Source organism: Kogia breviceps, chromosome 15 (assembly GCF_026419965.1).
Source record: "Kogia breviceps isolate mKogBre1 chromosome 15, mKogBre1 haplotype 1, whole genome shotgun sequence".
Taxonomy (NCBI): domain Eukaryota; kingdom Metazoa; phylum Chordata; class Mammalia; order Artiodactyla; family Physeteridae; genus Kogia; species Kogia breviceps.
The window spans coordinates 72375853-72393527 of NC_081324.1; the positions used below are offsets into that span (position 1 = coordinate 72375853).

At 46.8% G+C, this 17675-nt stretch overlaps 1 protein-coding gene across 5 annotated transcripts in view; it reads left to right on the plus strand.

The window, feature by feature from the left end:
* SVOP (SV2 related protein) overlaps window positions 1-17675 on the plus strand; it is an 86587-nt gene that overhangs the window by 19993 nt on the left and 48919 nt on the right. For all 5 annotated transcript variants that reach the window (XR_010836884.1, XR_010836885.1, XM_059040328.2 and 2 more), the window contains 4 exons: window positions 1735-1820; window positions 3279-3377; window positions 7779-7850; window positions 15245-15369. Coding sequence is in view for 3 of the 5 variants with exons in the window: in XM_059040328.2 (XP_058896311.1) it covers window positions 1735-1820; window positions 3279-3377; window positions 7779-7850; window positions 15245-15369 (382 nt within the window). In the remaining 2 variants the exon portion in view is untranslated. The remainder of the gene's footprint in view (window positions 1-1734; window positions 1821-3278; window positions 3378-7778; window positions 7851-15244; window positions 15370-17675) is intronic.

Genomic DNA, 17675 nt, shown 5'->3' on the forward strand with positions numbered 1-17675 from the left:
GGGAGGCAGAGGTTAGAAGCAGTGGCTTCAGGCTCAGGCTGATCTGGGCTCAATTCCCAGACCTTCAGTGTGCCAGCTACGTTAACAGTGGGCAAGTTCATGTCCTCCTCTGTAAAGTGGGGCTAAGACCGAGCCTTAACTAGTAGTTGTGACAGGGAGTAAATGAGATCATGTACATCAAGCTCTTAGGGCAGTGCCTGACCCACAGGGAGCACTCAATAAATACACCGTTATATTATTACTATTATTATTATTATTATTATTGATGATGTTATAGGACTCACTCTGCTTTCTCCTCAGTATTTTGACTGAAGGAAACCAGACCCTGATGGTGTGATAAACACCAGCTCATACTTCTAGAGAAAATTATGATTGCTATAAGGGGCCCATGATTGAAATTCTAATAAGATGACAGCTCCCAGCAGAGGTTGATGAGATCCTCAGAGGCCCCACAGGAAGGCCACCCAGCATGCTCCTTTAGTATTTTTATTTTTTGAAAAAATTTATTTATTTATTTATTTATTTTTTGCGGTACGCGGGCCTCTCACTGTTGTGGCCTCTCCCGTTGCGGAGCACAGGTTCCGGACGCGCAGGCTCAGCGGCCATGGCTCACGGGCCCAGCCGCTCCGCGGCACGTGGGATCTTCCCGGACCGGGGCACGAACCCACGTCCCCTGCATCGGCAGGCGGACTCTCAACCACTGCGCCACCAGGGAAGCCCTAGTATTTTTATTTCTTAGTTAATTTTTTATTTTGGACTTTTTTTTGGCCTTGCTGTGCAGCATGCGGGACCTTAGTCCCCTGACCAGGGATTGAACCTGTGCCCCCTGCACTGGGAGTGCAGAGTCTTAACCACTGGGCTGTCAGGGAAGTCCCTGGATTATTTTACATTTACAGAAAAGTTGCAAAGATAGCACAGAGAGTTCTCGTATACTCTATTTTGCTTTCTCAGAATCTTTTTTGTCTGTTTGTTATTTTTCCATATACTCTTCATGCAGCTTCCCCTAAAGTTAACATCTTACTTAACCATGGCACACTTGTCAAAACTCAGAAATTAACACCGGTGCAATACTATCCACGAAACTCCAGACTTCATTCAGATTTCACCAGTTTTCCCAGCAGTGCTGTTACAGGAACCAATCCAGCACACCACATTGTATTTAGTCTTTTCATCTTTCTCAAAACACTTACGAGCTTCTAAATTATATCCTTATTTTTTTCTGAGTATATAAATAGTATGTGTTTATTTAGAAAGCATTCAGACATGATCGAAATGTACAAAAAAGTGAATGCTGACAGGTAACCCTGTCGACAGTCTGTGGACACTTAATCTTACTTCCCGTGGTCCATCTTGCTTTGTTTTCTTAAAATTAACAATACACTGTATGCATCTTTCTATATCTGCCCATTTTTAAACAGATGGGTTGTATTTCATAATGTAGATATATAAACATTTATATATAATATATAAAATAATTTAACCAATTCCCTGTTGATAGACATTCTGGGTTGTCCAATTTTTCCTTTTGTAGAAACAATGTTGCATTGGACTTTGCAGCAAGATATGCCTTCATGCTTGCTGGAAGGTTTTTCTAGGATAAGTTCTAGAAGCAGCATGCACTGCCTTGAAAGAGCTTGGCCAGGGACCCCCCCCACCCCCCACCTAGGCCCCACACACTAGGACAACTGCAAGATGCACTGACTCCTTCCTCCCCCTCCCCCTTCTCCTTCCCAGATACTTTCATGGTGGAAGATGCGGTGGAAGCCATTGGCTTTGGAAAATTTCAATGGAAGCTCTCTGTTCTCACCGGCTTGGCTTGGGCAAGTATCTCTGGGGACAGTGACCTCACCTTCAGTTTCCAAGGAACACCTGTGCTGCTCAACTGGCTTTCCATGGGTTGAGTGACCCTGGGTGATAATGAAGGTCTGGGGGTTGGGGGCTGCGGAGGTTAGGTGTGGTTGACAATTGCCCTCAAGGAGAAGTTGAAGCTTCTGGTTAATTAAGTGGTTCTCAACCCTTTGAGGCTCAGGGCTTCTATAAGATTCTGATGTCATCCGTGAGGCTCACCCTAGAAAAACATGCGCAGATCAGAATGTGCCTTCTGTTTTAAGGGGTCCATGATCCCTCATCAAACTCCCTTAATCTACCTAAAGCAAATAATGCATCTAGACCGTTAATACAATTGAAATTGATTTGGGGGACTAGTTCAAGACTGAGATTTAACTACATAGTTTTCCAAACAGTCATCAATTTCCCCACATCAGTTTTCCCACTAATTTACAGAGCTGCCTTTATCATCCACCACATTCCCACGGCTACATGGGTTTGCTTCTTGACTCTCATTTCTGTGCCATTGCTCTGTCTGTTTAATCCGGTAAAGGTACCACTATATTTAATTACCAGGGCTTCCTAGTATGTTTTAATAATGCTAAAAGGTCACTCATTAACTATACTGACAATTCTACGTAAACAATGACCAAAGAGAAACTAGTTTTTAATTGAGCTATAAGAGAAAAAGGTCATTGTCTCTCTACCTCTATAAAAATGTTTTTCTGATTTTCGAAATATGATATTTTACCACTTCATTCGGGGAGTGCCCCTAAGTTTTTTCAAACATGGGAGAACACACACACACACACACACACACACACACACACACACACACACGAAGAATGTTGAATGTCTAGTTGTCAATTCCTGCGTGGCACCACACTGTTTTAACTACTGGAGCTTTCAGTGTTTTTTTTTGTTTTGTTTTGTTTTTTTGCGGTACACGGGCCTCTCACTGCTGTGGCCTCTCCCGTTGCGGAGCACAGGCTCCGGACGCGCAGGCTCAGCGGCCATGGCTCACGGGGCCCAGCCGCTCCGCGGCATGTGGGATCTTCCCGGACCGGGGCACGAACCCGCGTCCCCTGCATCGGCAGGCGGACTCTCAACCACTGCGCCACCAGGGAAGCCCTCAGTGTGTTTTTTAAATTTAATTTATCTATTGTATTTTTGACCGCTCTGCAGCGGCATGCGGGATCGGCATGCAGGATCTTACTTCCCCACCCTGGTCAAACCCATTCCCCCCTGCATTGGGAGGGTGGAGTCTTAACCATTGGACCTCCAGGGAAGTCCCAACTTTCAGTGTGTTTTGATGTGTGATAGGGCACTCGGCAGAAGGTAGAAGAGGGATTTCTGTACACACTCACTTGGGCTCGTGGACTTGGTGAGGGGCCCGCCATCCCCGGCCCGGGCAGCATGCTGGCCTCATGATGTTTGCTTGCTCCTTGCAGATGGCCGACGCCATGGAGATGATGATCCTGAGCATCCTTGCGCCGCAGCTGCACTGCGAGTGGCGGCTGCCCAGCTGGCAGGTGGCGCTGCTGACCTCGGTAGGCAGCGCAGCAGCTCTTTCCTGTTGTGCACCTTTCTGGTCCCCCGGGGAGGGGGTGGTTTCTGTAGGATGTCCCCCTTCTCCTTCTGCTGCCAAGGACTCAGCAGAAAAGACTTAAACCCTGAATGGAAACACCATTACCTCAGATTCCTCCTCCCTTCTCTATCTCACGTATCCTGGCAGCTTTGCAGCCAACTCTAACCCCTCCTGGGGGTTCCAACTACCTGGGAGCCCCAGATATCCTGCTCAATTGCTAGGAAGCTGGAACGCACCTGATCGTATCACTTAAACCTTATACGCCTCACTCTTCCAAAAAGGAGATGCCAGTTCCCCCCACGTGAGGGTGACTTGAGGATTGGAAACAACATAGTACATGTTCAATAAATCGTAGGAGCTGCTGCTCCCTGGAACTAAGGCTTGCAGGAGCATGAGTCGGACGCTTAATTTTTGTCAGAGATAGTTCAACGGCAGTCTTCTAAAGGGGAGGGGAATGGGCTGGATAAGAGGATAAAAATAACGATACCCACAAAAGCTAATATATATTGGGCATTTACAGTGCAAATGGCTTTATATACACTGTATACAATATACGTGCAATATACATTGTGCTTTTTAATCCTCACAACGCTATGAGGTAGGTACTATTATGAGCTGAAGAAGATGAGTGCAGAGAGGTTAAGTCACTCACGGAAGGTCACACAGCCTAGCTCGTGGCAGAGTCATTGCTGACTAGGAATGCCTCCCAGAATGCTGTTTTTCTATGGACAATTGTTCTAGAATGGCCTGAGTGCCTTTGGCCTTTGGCAACAAGGCAATAAGGAACTTCATAAGCACATACAGCTGGATTTTTGTGGTTTAGTTACCTTGAGATGTGTGACCTTGAATGAGACACTTTCGGCCCTATTTCATCATCTGCAAAATGGGGGTGATAACGCCTGTTTGACTTCGGATGGCAACAAAACCCCGAGAGTGCCTAGCACGTAGTAGAGGTCGGATAAATGATACTTCTTTCTTATATTCTTCATTCTCACTAATACCTCCTAAGGAATAATCACAGGTCTGTGTTTTTATGATGCGAGGCCTTTTTGATCCCTTGTCATTGGTTCCTAACAGCCACCATTTATCAACGAGCATTTATATGCCAGCATCTGTGCTAGGGGTTTTCCATGCTTTACCTCTTAACCCTCTCAACCTATGAAAGAGGTGCTGTTATTACTCCTCCCGTTTCGACAGATAAGGACACTAAGTCTCAGACAGGTGCGATGACTTGCCCAAACTCACACAGCCTATCAGAGGGAGAGGCAGGATTGAAATCAAGGCCAGGCAGACCCAGAGTCCCTGCCCCCAGCTTACCGCCCTGGATCAGTTTCCTATGGTACCAGGTTTGGACTCACGGACTAGTAAAGAAGTGAAGTTCCATAGCCAAGTTTTCTGCAGAAAAGTTAGGGCACTGCAGGAGCTGCTTCAGCTGCATAAAGTACATAAGAAGGATGAGACTGACTATCGTTGCTGTCACAGACAATACTGTATGAGATTACCGTAATTACTGTGATATATAACCAGTACTTTGCCGTCCCTAGGTCTCCCTTGGGAGAGTGAGAATGGGGGAAAACGGGAGTTTACAGGGATGTTTAACTCTTTCGGGATGTAAGGATATCATTTAGCACATGACTAAGGCCACACTTTACCCCAAGACAGTAATCATCAAACACTTTTGCTCCCGCTAATCTAGAAAAGAATTGTGTAAAAACTATGCAGCCCCCAGGAGTCTCACAAGTTTTTAAATTGACGTTAAAACTTTAAAATTATAGTTGCAGCTTATATAATTTCTGGAGTATTGAAATATTAAAAGTTCAAATAACATTTTCATATCACTCTTCATTTTTAATTTTTTTAAAATTTATTTATTTATTTATCTATTTATTTATTTATGGCTGCGTCAGGTCTCCGTTGCTGCGCGTGGGCTTTTTCTAGTTGCAGCGAGTGGGGGCTACTCATTGTTGTGGTGTGTGGGCTTCTCATTGCGGTGGCTTCTGTTGTTGCAGAGCATGGCTCTGGGCGCACGGGTTTCAGTAGTTGTGGCTCACGGGCTCTAGAGCGCAGGCTCAGTAGTGCACGAGCTTAGCTGTTTGTCGTCATGTGGGATCTTCCCAGACCAGGGCTCAAACCTGTGTCCCCTGCATGGGGAGGCAGATTCTTAACCACTGCGCCACCAGGGGAGTCCCATATCACTCTTTTTAATGTGTCCAATGGAATTGAAATATTTTTCTGCTACCCACCATCACCTGTGTAAAAATAACATGAATAAGCTCTTCAGAAGAATTTGGAAATTTTGCATTGTCTTGTTTTCTTCTTGAATTGGTATTTTCATTCCATTTTTCCATATAATTTTATCTTAATGTAATGTTTTATTATGCTTGAAAGTACTTCATTTGTCACCCTATCATAATTTTTGTGACATTTTAATTTAATTAATTAATTTATTTTTTTAATTTTTTGTGGTACGCGGGCCTCTCACCGCTGTGGCCTCTCCCGTTGCGGAGCACAGGCTCCGGACGCGCAGGCCCAGCGGCCATGGCTCACGGGCCCAGCCACTCCGCGGCATGTGGGATCTTCCCGGACCGGGGCACGAACCCGTGTCCCCTTCAACGGCAGGCGGACTCTCAACCACTGCGCCACCAGGGAAGCCCTTTTGTGACATTTTAAGTTATTGTTTTTAATTTTCTGAGATCATAAGGCTCTGAGCATTAAAATTTTTCTCCTGCAGTAAGTTATCATGATAATTTTTAGTAATAAACAACAGATCAAAACAAGATATAATTAATTTTGATAAATAATTGCTAAACAGAAGTCACTTTATCAGGAATACACCTCTTCATGAGGGCTACGGAGTGTTTCGCAATTATGTCATGCATTCTTGAATTGTTACTTATTGCTAAAATGAGACAGGGTTCAGCCACTATGCTACTCCTATTTTTCATATTTATTGAATGGATACGAATATGAAAGGCTTTGTTCACATATAAAAACTTTAGGGGGAGGGAACTGAAGGAGTTTTGTAATAACTTAATAAACTAATGCCACTTGATGTTTTTCAACAACTTCCAAGTTTCATGCTGAAAGCACACAGCAGTCGTTGATGAAAAATTATTTTTAGTGATCTAATTTGCTGACAGCTTGATTAGGCTCTCCTGCAATTTGGTTAAAAACAATAAAATGGAATTGGAATTAAGATGACTTGCTAAAGGATTTGTAACTGTGTCATTGGTGTCCTTCTGGAGGCATCCTGGAGGGTTTAACCTCAAAGCAATGTGCTATGCGGTGCATTGGGAGGATGTGGTAGGGAGAAGTGGGGGAGGGGTGGTTGAGAAAGGGAGGAGGGAACTGGTGAGACCCCTAACCTGTTCTCAGGAAAGAATCTCTATGGAAGTTGAGGACTTGGAAATGAATTCCTTTAAAACTATCCAAATCTGTTTCTCCCTTGGAATACCTCTGTGTAGCTGGTTTGCAGCCCGCTGCTCTAGGCCATGCCTGGAGGAATGCTTTGGGGTTCAGAGCACACTAAGCAGTGCCATTCCCGTCTCTGGGCCTCACTGGCCTTATATGTAAACTGGGGATAATAATAGTACCCACTCCTTAGGGCTGCTGTGAGAATTAGGTAAGACATATGTAAAAAGCATTCAGTGTGGTGTCTGACGCTTGGTGAGTGCTGCAGAAAGGATAGAACAGTGAAGAGAGCTGTAGTCGGCCTGCTTGGGTTTAAGACCTGTCTCTACCCTCTCCTCCCTGGGATAAGAGCAGGTTTCTTAAAACTTCTAAGCCTCAAGCTACCCATCTATAAAATGGGCATGAGCATTCATAGCTCATCTGCTCTGATCAAGGGTTAACAAAGGAACAAGGACTTTGCCCAGCACGCAATGAGCACTCCATGGTTGCTGTCTCTTGCTAATGGCTTTCAACTCCCATCTTAACCTCCTGTCTCCTGTTTTCATATCCTCCAAACTCTACCTTGCAACCTTTAACATTGTTTTAGCCATAAGACATTTCCTGGGTTTGGTTAGAAATTGGTAAAATACTAGCTCTGCAGCCATGCAGCCTGATTCCAGCCCGGACTACATCACTTACACTTGTGTGACCCTGGCCATGTGACCAACCCCTCAGAGTCTCTGTTTCCTCATCTGTGAAATGGGGATAATAATAGCACCCACCCCATAGGATTGTTGTGAGGCTTAAACAGTACCATGAAGCATGTAGACTAGCATTTGCATCTTAACACGATCTCAGTAAAGCTGGCTTCATTCTTATTACAGGAGTGTGATGTCACACGTTCCGTTTGGTGTTCCCTTTCTCCACGATGCTCCGTGTCATTATCTAACAGAAACTGTCTTTGCCTACACAGGTGGTCTTTGTCGGCATGATGTCCAGTTCTACCCTCTGGGGAAACATCTCAGACCAGTATGGCAGGAAAACAGTAAGGCAACTTCTCCTAAGCTCGTGTCCTCTGGGTTATGTTTGTGATGGCGTTGACAAAGTAGCAAAACTTGTGCTGACTGAGCGTTTGGTGGGGGTCTAATTAATTCAGAGATACACTGAAGGGCAAAGAGAAGACGTTGCTCTGAGGCTGTGGACTCTTGAAATCACACATCCCTAGTGGGGCCCAAGGATGTGCATTTCACAACGTAGAAGATGCTGGTGGTGCCCACCCCCATCCCCTTGGCGCTCAATCTGTCTGTGCCTCAGTTTCCTCATCTGTAAATGGGATAATAATAGTCTTCCCCTTTGGGCTGTTACGGGGCGTAAATGACCCTTGTGACAGAAAGCTCTTGACACAGAGGAAATGTTTCTTCAGTTTCCATTATCCTTCCTGTTTGCCAAGCTCACGGGGCCAGTAAATGGCAAGGTCAGTGTTAAAATGCAGGTGCCTCTGGCTCCAGAGTTCACATCCTTCACCTTGACCGTGGCTGCTGGGAGACATCACTGAACGATTCCCTGGAATTCGGTTGATTAGTTGAACATTCATCCACCCCAAATAGATGAAGCCTGGAGGGGGCTGCCTGCAGAGGGTTCCTCCAGCTCTCCCGAGCGGCTTGCTAAATACCACACCCAACATAAAGCTGGCGTGACCGGAGAGAGAGAGAGAGAGAAAGTGCCACCAGATTGTAGAGCCTCCTTCTCCCCAGCATGGAATTCTGGCCCAACCTCATGGAGGATGGATCCGGCTCTAATTATAAAGCTTCCCCAGAACTCCTCCAGGACCAGCAGGCGAGCCAGACAGCTGGCGAGCCTTGGCAAGCTCGGAGAACCTCCTCTTAGTTCCTTGATCTGCCTTGGCTCAGCTGGGAGGTTTCTGTGAGGGCGTCTGCTGCGTGACTTTGCAGGAGAATCACATATGGGGTTAGAACTCGGTGGAACGCTTTGATTCCTACAGAAGTTTCTACAGCCTGGGGACTTGTGGCAGCCGCAGGAAGGAAGGGCGACTGTGGGCGTGTGGCCTTGCGCAGATGGAGATAAACGCATCCGGGTTCATAACGTAGCTCCCCCTGTCGAGCGAGGTAACCCTGAGCCAGCTGCTTTACCTCTCTGAGCCTCAGTTTTCCCATCTGCAAAATAGGGTTGACAACAGTAGGAGCTCAAAGGATTGCTGGGAGGATTAAATAAGAAAATGTATACAATACACTTAGAACAGTATTTACAGATGCATGGTTAGCCTCTGATCGGTGGTAACTACTTTTGGTTGGGACTCAAAAAAAAAAAGATTTAGAATGTGATTAGGTCATCCTCTAGTTCAAAGGCTACAGGACCATGTTATCTCTGAGGAGGAAAAGGAGGTGGCTGGCAGGCACTAGGCCTCTCTTTTCAATATTTTGAAGACCCTCGGGTTTCCTTGCCCTGTGACTATTTTCCTTGTACTTGAGCAAGATTGGAAAGTACCTGGAGGCTTGAGTCAGACAGTCCTGCAGGTGACTGAGCAATGCTCATGGCAGTGAGATCAGCATGCTCCTTTGGGGCTGCAGGCCTGGCATCCAAGTGGCAGCAAGACTTTCAGCTTCTTAGAGCAAGAGCTTAAAGCCTTTCCAGGCTACCGGTGGCAAAGAGATGGCCATGAGCCAAATGTGGCCCCCAGATGTGGATAATTTATCCCATGCAATGCTTTATGGGATTTTGAATCGGTTGCCTCCGTTTCAGAAATGACATATTTTTGCATAAAAATAAAAAGAGGTGTGGGTTTTTGGAAAGCTGGGTTATCTGGCAGCTTGGGATCCACACTCTGTGATGTTAGCTTTCAGCTGGAGCTGAGGCTGGCAAGGCAGGGCAAGTCCTCTTTCATTCACCCAGGCCCACCTGCCCTCGCTGCATTACACCTGCATCATGTGTGTATGTTCTCTGCCAGAGGTAATGGGGAGCCATCGAAGGTCCTGGAGAGGGGGAGTGGCTCATTCCAAGTACAGCTTTGGGCATTGGAAATCCTGGCTCCAATTTTGACTCTGCTGATCCTGAACAAATCACTCAACTCCATGGGCCCTCAATGTGCTGATTTATAAAGTGGACATGAAAATAACAACGTCTTTCCACAGGCCACTATGAGGATTCAGTGTAATGATGGGGCTGCGATTTAAGAAATGCAAATGAAAGTTCCATGAAGTCAGAGACTCTGGCTGTCCTTGTGGCCTGCCCTAGCCCAGGACAAAGCCAAGTGCTTAGCAAACAGTAGGCTGTCAATATATGCAGAGTGAATGGATGAATGAATGAATAATGTATATTAGGACCTCAACTGCCAGGCACACAACAGGTGCTCAATACATGTATAGTGAACAAATGAGTGAATGAATGAATGATACATTTCAGTACCTCTAGTGCTGGGCACACAGCAGGTGTTCGATACCTGTGTATTGAATGAATGAATAATATATATCAGTATCTTTAAGTGTCTGGCATACTGCAGTCACTGAATACATGCTTATTGTTGAATGAATAACTGAATGAGCAAATTAATGAATGTATGATATCTATCCATCTATCTCTAGAGCCTGGTATACAGAGGATGCTTAATAAATATGGAAGGAAGAAAGGAAGGGAGGGAGGGAGGAAGGGAGGGAGGGGTAACAATCTAAAAGGCAGAACAGATGTTAGGTAGAATGGCAACTGTAGTTAATGAGAAGCGCAAAGGACATTTCTGCAGAGTCCCCAGGCAGTGCTTAGATGGGGCTTGCTGGCAGTGCCGGTGCCTTTGCAATAGCTGTAACAGTACTTCCAAATGGTTGCTGAGTCCTCATTTTCTGGGCAGCTGGAAAGCCCTGGCATAGGTGGGCAAATGCAGAGCCAGCTGCACTCTGCTATGACCTGACAGGACAGATCAGCCTGCTTGTCTTTGCTGCCTGGCATGGGGGCACCCGGTGACCTCACTGGGATAGCACAGTTGCCAGGCAGCCCCGTGAGAGAGGCTTAGCTGCCATGTGCCAGTCTGGGTACCCTCCTCTCTCCCCTCTCCTCTTCTCCTGCTGTTTTCCTTCTGTTCTTTTATTTTCTCTGCTGCTAATAATGTCTTGTTACTGATTCAAGACTTGTTGGGTTCCAAGGAAGAAAATCCCTATTAAGTTAGCTTAAACCAAAAGAAAGGAACCAAGTATATGTGTGGCATGTACCAATATCATAGTCCTGGGTTTAGGGGAACAGAAAGGTTGTTTTATTAATTATTAATTATTATTGTTATTTATTATTACAACAGATCCAGATTTTCCTGGACTTTAATAATTCCTGCTCCACCTGTTCTCTTATATACTTGATATCTTTCTTTATATCAACATTTAAAAAAATCCTTAAATGCCTGTTTTTTGAAAAGGAAACTTGATAGAGAGTCTTAAAGGGGAAATCAATAGCAATTGCACTAAATAGGAGATATCTGCAAAAATAAATACAGGGCTTCCCTGGTGGCGCAGTGGTTAAGAATCCACCTGCCAAGGCAGGGGACATGGGTTCGAGCCCTGGCCCGGGAAGATCCCACATGCTGCGGAGCAACTAAGCCCGTGTGCCACAACTGCTGAGCCTACGCTCTAGAGCCTGTGAACCACAACTACTGAGCCCGTGTGCCACAACTACTGAAGCCCACGCACCTAGAGCCTGTGCTCTGCAACAGGGGAAGCCACCGCAATGAGAAGCCCTCGCACCACAACGAAGAGTGGGTCCCGCTCACCGCAACTAGAGAAAGCCCGAGCACAGCAACGAAGACCCAACGCAGCCATAAATAAATAAATTAATTAATTAAATAAATTTTAAAAAAGAAAAAAAAAATACAAAGAAAACAATGTTATAAAATTCTAGCTGGGGGACTTCCCTGGTGGCGCAGTGGTTAAGAATCTGCCTGCCAATGCAGGGGACACAGGTTCAAGCTCTGGTCCGGGAAGATCCCACATGGTGTGGAGCAACTAAGCCCCTGAGCCACAACTACTGAGCCTGCGCTGTAGAGCCTGCGAGCCACAACTGCTGAGCCCTTGTGCCACAACTATTGAAACCCGCACACCTAGAGCCCGTGCTCCACAACAAGCGAAGCCACCACAATAAGAAGCCAGCGCACCACAACGAAGAGTAGCCCCTGCTCGCATCAACAAGAGAAAGCCCGCACGCAGCAACAAAGACCCAACACAACCCAAAATAAATAAATTAATTAATTAATTAAAAAAAAATTCTAGCTGGTATGGTTGCCCCACTGCCCTCTCTGTTAAAGTGAGAGATTAGCAGATGTTTAAAAAGGTGTTAAAGACAGACCGGCAGGGACTTCCCTGGTGGCGCAGTGGTTAAGAATCCACCTGCCAGGGTTTCCCTGGTGGCACAGTGGTTGAGAGTCCGTCTGCCGATGCAGGGGACACGGGTTCGTGCCCCGGTCCGGGAAGATCCCACATGCCGCAGAGCAGCTGGGCCCGTGAGCCATGGCCGCTGAGCCTGCGCGTCCGGACCCTGTGCTCCGCAATGGGAGAGGTCACAACCGTGAGAGGCCCGCGTACTGCAAAAAAAAAAAAAAAGAATCCACCTGCCAATGCAGGGGACACGGGTTCAAGCTCTGGTCCAGGAAGATCCCACATGCCGCGGAGCAACTAAGCCCGTGTGCCACAACTACTGAAGTCCGCGCGAATAGAGCGCTTGCTCCGCACAAGAGAAGCCACCACAGTGAGAAGCCCGCGCTCCACAGCGAAGAGTAGCCCCAGCTCGCCGCAACTAGAGAAAGCCGGCGGGCAGCAACGAAGACCCAATGCAGCCAAAAATAAATAATTAATTAATTTAGAAAAAAAAAAGACAGACCAGCACCACATGGGCGTAATCAGACAAGTGAAGGTTAAAATGAAAAGGAGATCACATGCTTGCAAGGTGATGCAAAGTTATTTAAAACATTCTCTCTTCCACCTAAAATCGTTTTCCAAAAGACCTGATATCATCTGGTAGACCTCCAAATTCCCTCTCTAGCCCCTTTTAATTCATTTTCATTTTAAAGCTAAAATTAGTATGTCTCACACTTTCTCCCTGAAGCATGGGGGTATGGGGAGCTAGCAGAAGGGTGAACCCAATCCTGCAGATCTAGGAAGAGTGCTGCAGACGGAGGTCTGCTCAGACCTCATGTGGCAGGTCTAAAATTCATGTTAAATTTGCATTCTACTCCATAATACATTCGGTGTTGGTTGTGTTATAAAAACTCTATTTTAAATTACATTCACCCTTAATTTTTTCTCAGTCTCTAAGGGTAATTGACACGCCAGGAATATGTACCAGGTTTGTCCTGCAGTATTGTGTTCCTAGGTGGTTTTCAACCCCATCAAATACAATGTCTTTTTTTTTTTTTTTTTTGGCTGCACCATGCGGCTTGCGGGATCTTAGTTCCCTGAACAGGGATAGAACGCAGGGCATGGCAGTGAAAGCACTGGGTCCTAACCACTGGACTGCCCGGGAATTCTCTACAGTGTCCCCTTTATTTAATAAAATTATAAAATTTTTAATAAAGCCCCTAATAATCCAGAAATAATTTCAAAGATAAAATAACCTAGCCACTTACACAGTTTTAAAAAAGAAGTCAGGGACTTCCCTGGTGGTCCAGTGTTTAAGAATCTGCCTTCCGGAAGATCCCACATGCCGCGGAGCAACTAAGCCCGTGAGCCATGGCCGCTAGGCCTGCGCGTCTGGAGCCTGTGCTCCGCAACGGGAGAGGCCACAGCAGTGAGAGGCCCGCATACCGCAAAAAAAAAAAAAAAAAAAAAAAAAAAAAAAAAAAAGAATCTGCCTTCCAATGCAGGGGACGTGGGTTCGATCCCTGGTCGGGGAACTGAGATCCAACATGCTGGGGCAACTAAGCCCACGCGCCACAACTAGAGAGAAGCCTGCGTGCCGCGATGAAAGATCCCAAGTGCCACAACCAAGACCTGACGCAGCCAAAAATAAGTAAATAAATAAATAAATAAGCTAAGTGGGGGAATGCCCTGGCGGTCCAGTGGTTGGGACTTCATACTTTCACTGCCAGAGGCCGGGATTCAATCCTTGGCCAGAGAACTAAGATCCCGCAAGCCTCACGGCGCGGCCAAAAAAATTAAATAAAAAAATAAATAAAATAAAAAAGAAGTCAGTTAGAATGCTCTAACTATGACACAAGGGAGAAACTTTTTAAAGGAGGTAATTAATAAATTTACATTCAATATGCAAATATTCACACACAACTCTGCCTGGATCCTAAAAGGAAGTAGTTACTATTTGCCCCAGTGATAAATAAGTTTGGATTTAATGGAATCTTGTCGATGCTTTTTCTTTATATCTGACGTTTTGAAATACGATTCAGATCGATCTCTTCACAGATACACATAGAAGCCCTATGAATGCAGACAGAGGCTGAAGTGCTCCCTCAGTCACTCAACTATCACACACACCGTTGCCTTTGGCAACACGGTTTTCTGAAATGAGGCACCATTTTGTAAAATTCTGGATAAAACAAAGTGAATCGGGCTTCCCTGGTGGCGCAGTGGTTGAGAGTCCGCCTGCCGATGCAGGAGACACGGGTTCGTGCCCTGGTCCGGGAGGATCCCACATGCCGCGGAGCAACTAAGCCCGTGAGCCATGACCGCCAGGCCTGTGCGTCCGGAGCCTGTGCTCCGCAACGGGAGAGGCCGCAGCGGTGAGAGGCCCGCGTACCACAAAAAAAAAAAAAAAAAAAAAAAAAAGTGTATCCTCCTTTGATTTATCTAGAAGTTGCATTCCTGAAAAATTACGTGACCCGCCTTCCAAAATCCTGTTCATATGTAAACTAGAGTGAGGATCTAGGTGCTGATAACCACAAACACTTTTCAGCTGCACGATGGTCGATGGTCGGGTGGGAAGTTTGATTCGAGCTGGTGCAGGACACAGGATAAGTCTCTATTAGGTCTCACGCGCTGTGAGACATCTAACATCTCTGGGATGTATCTGTTAAATGCCAATCATTGGGGGCTTCCCTGGTGGCGCAGTGGTTGAGAATCCGCCTGCCGATGCAGGGGACGCGGGTTCGTGCCCCGGTCTGGGAAGATCCCATATGCCGCGGAGCGGCTGGGCCCGTGAGCCATGGCCGCTGCGCCTGCGCGTCCGGAGCCTGTGCTCCGCAATGGGAGAGGCCACAACAGTGAGAGGCCCGCGTACCACCAAAAAAAAAAAAAAAAGCCAATCATTGGGACAACCAAGGATGACCCACAGTTTTCCCCCACACCGCCTCAGGGTGGGCGCCACCCACGCAGAGAACCCCAGGCATCCCCTTGGCTGTGTGGATCACCCTTTACCATGACCCTATTGGTGACTTTGAACATGAGCAGGGGACATGTGACCTGGAGATGCTGAGAAGCCCTGTGTCTTCCTTCTCCGCAGGGGCTGAAGATCAGTGTGCTCTGGACCCTGTACTATGGCATCCTCAGCGCGTTCGCGCCCGTGTACAGCTGGATCCTGGTGCTCCGGGGCCTGGTGGGCTTCGGGATCGGAGGGGTCCCCCAGTCGTAAGTAAAGACCCAGCTCTGGCCACTCAGCCAGGCAGCCGGTCAACCATGTTCATGGCGTCAGAGGGATGCAAAGATGGTACCTACACTAAGGCTTCTGGTATCCAGGGGCTCTGATGGAGCCAGAGAATAGTGTCATTGTCAGTAGTATAATGATTACCAACAGCAAGAGCAACACGGTAGCTGGAAGGTCGTAGATGTGAAATGATAATAAAGATAATAGAGCTAGCGCTGATTGGATGTTTCTCTCTGACACAGCACAGCAGCCCCAGAAGATGGGGGGTGGGGGGAGGCGTGTTGAATTAGTGCAGTCTCTGCTTTACAGCTGAGAAAACTGAGTCTCAGCGGGTGAAATCATTTGCCCAAGTCACACAGGCTGCAGGTGGAACTAAGAACCTGAGTCTGTCCGCCTGTAGCATCTGTGCCCTTAACTACACTTCATGCTGCCTCTTACCCTCTTCTAACCTAAGCAGGAGGCAGGGGATGGGGCTAATTATCTGTAAGTTATGTGTTATTTTGTTGTTGCTGTTGTTAAGATGCTGAGAGTCGTCAGGCTTGTAGGAAGAAGTCACTGTCTCCTGGGAGACTGGGGAATCCTGAAGCAGAGATTGGCAGGTGGTGGCAGGTGGGCCAAATCTGACCTGCTGCTGGGTCTCTAAATAAAGTTTTATTGGAACACAGCCGCACCATACATTTATGTATTATCTACGCCTCTTTTCATGCTACAGCAACAGAGTTGAGTAGTCTCAGTAGAGACTGTATGGCCTGCAAACCTGACATATTTACTATTCAGCCCTTCATAGAAAAAGTGTGTTTAGGAATTCTCTGGCGGTCCAGTGGTTAGGACTCTGCGCTTTCACTGCCGAGGGCCTGGGTTCCATCCCTAGTTGGGGAACTAAGATCCTGAAAGCGGCAGTGTGGCCAAAAAAAAAAAAAAAAAAAAAAAAGTGTGTTGACCCCACTCTCAAGGATGATGATTAATAGCCAGTATTTAGTGTTTATTAAGGAGCAGGTGCTGTTCTAAACAGTTTGCCCAGATTGTCTCATTTAATCCCCCAAATTTCCCTGTGAGGTAACAAGGCTTGTTAACCCCATTTTATACATAAAGAAACTGAGGCACAGAGAGGTAAAGTAACTTGCCCCAGGTGACACAGCTCCAAGAGGCAGAGTTGGAATCTGAACCCACTCCCTCTAACTCCAGAGCCTGGGCTCTAACCATTGCATTTTACTGCCTTGCTATGAAGGATTTAAAGGATTTGGAAAGACCCAGAGGAGACTGGGGAAGATGTAGGATATCTCATAGGAAGGGGATTTCATGAAAAGAGGCAGCCCTAGCTGAGTCTGAGGAAGGCTAATGGTCTAGTTCAGGTAGTTTGTTAGGCTGAGATACATAAGAATTGAAAACTGAGATGGGACAGGTAGACCAGGGCAAGTTTATTAAAGGTCTTGAATCCCAGGCCAAAGGGATTGTCTATAGACAGTGCGGAGCCACTGAAAAGGTCTTGAGCAGTAGAGGTGCTTTAAAAGTATTAATCTGGCCGTGGTGGGTTGGACAGGTTGGAGGTGAGGAACCCTACTGCAATAATGGAGGAAAATTTTGCACAAGGACCAGGTGGTTTCTTTCTAGTTTATTCATTCATTCAGCCAATATTTCTTGAGCTCCTGCTATGACGTGGGCCAGTGCTACGTCCTGGGGCTACAGCAGCGAGCCAAACAGGCACGGTCCCTGTTACAGGCTGGCATCCCGGGAAACAGACTGAGATAGAGATTTGTGCATAAGAGGGGACCAGGATCAACACCTGTAAGGGAGTGAGAAAACGGGGACAGGCAGGGGCGGAGCTGAGTGGCTATGCGATTGTCACAGCTGATGGGGGCCTCAGCCGATCCTGTAGGGGTTCGGAAGCTGGGATGGCCTTTTAGGGTTGTTGCAAATTGAGGCATGGGGGCTGGGCCTTTGTACCCTCACATCAGCCACCTTGGATGTGGGCTGTCCGCAAGGAGGGAGCATGACCTTGAGGAAGTCAGCTGTTTTTGGGCCAAGGCGATTCCCGCAAGGGCCTCAATTCTGAGCTCTTGGCAGGCAGTATTCCTGGTCATTCCAGAGGGACCGTATGCCTCAGCCCTGAAGGGGGAAAATCCAGGTGAAGCATCACAGCATCCACTACAATCCATTCCCTGGACCCTTTGGATGTGCTTGCGTCGCATAATAAGTTCACCCCATCTGGCAACAGCTCCTCCAGGATTCTGGTTGGTCTTTTCCCTGAAAAGACTTATAAAAGGATGGCTAGCGAGACAACCTACAGTCC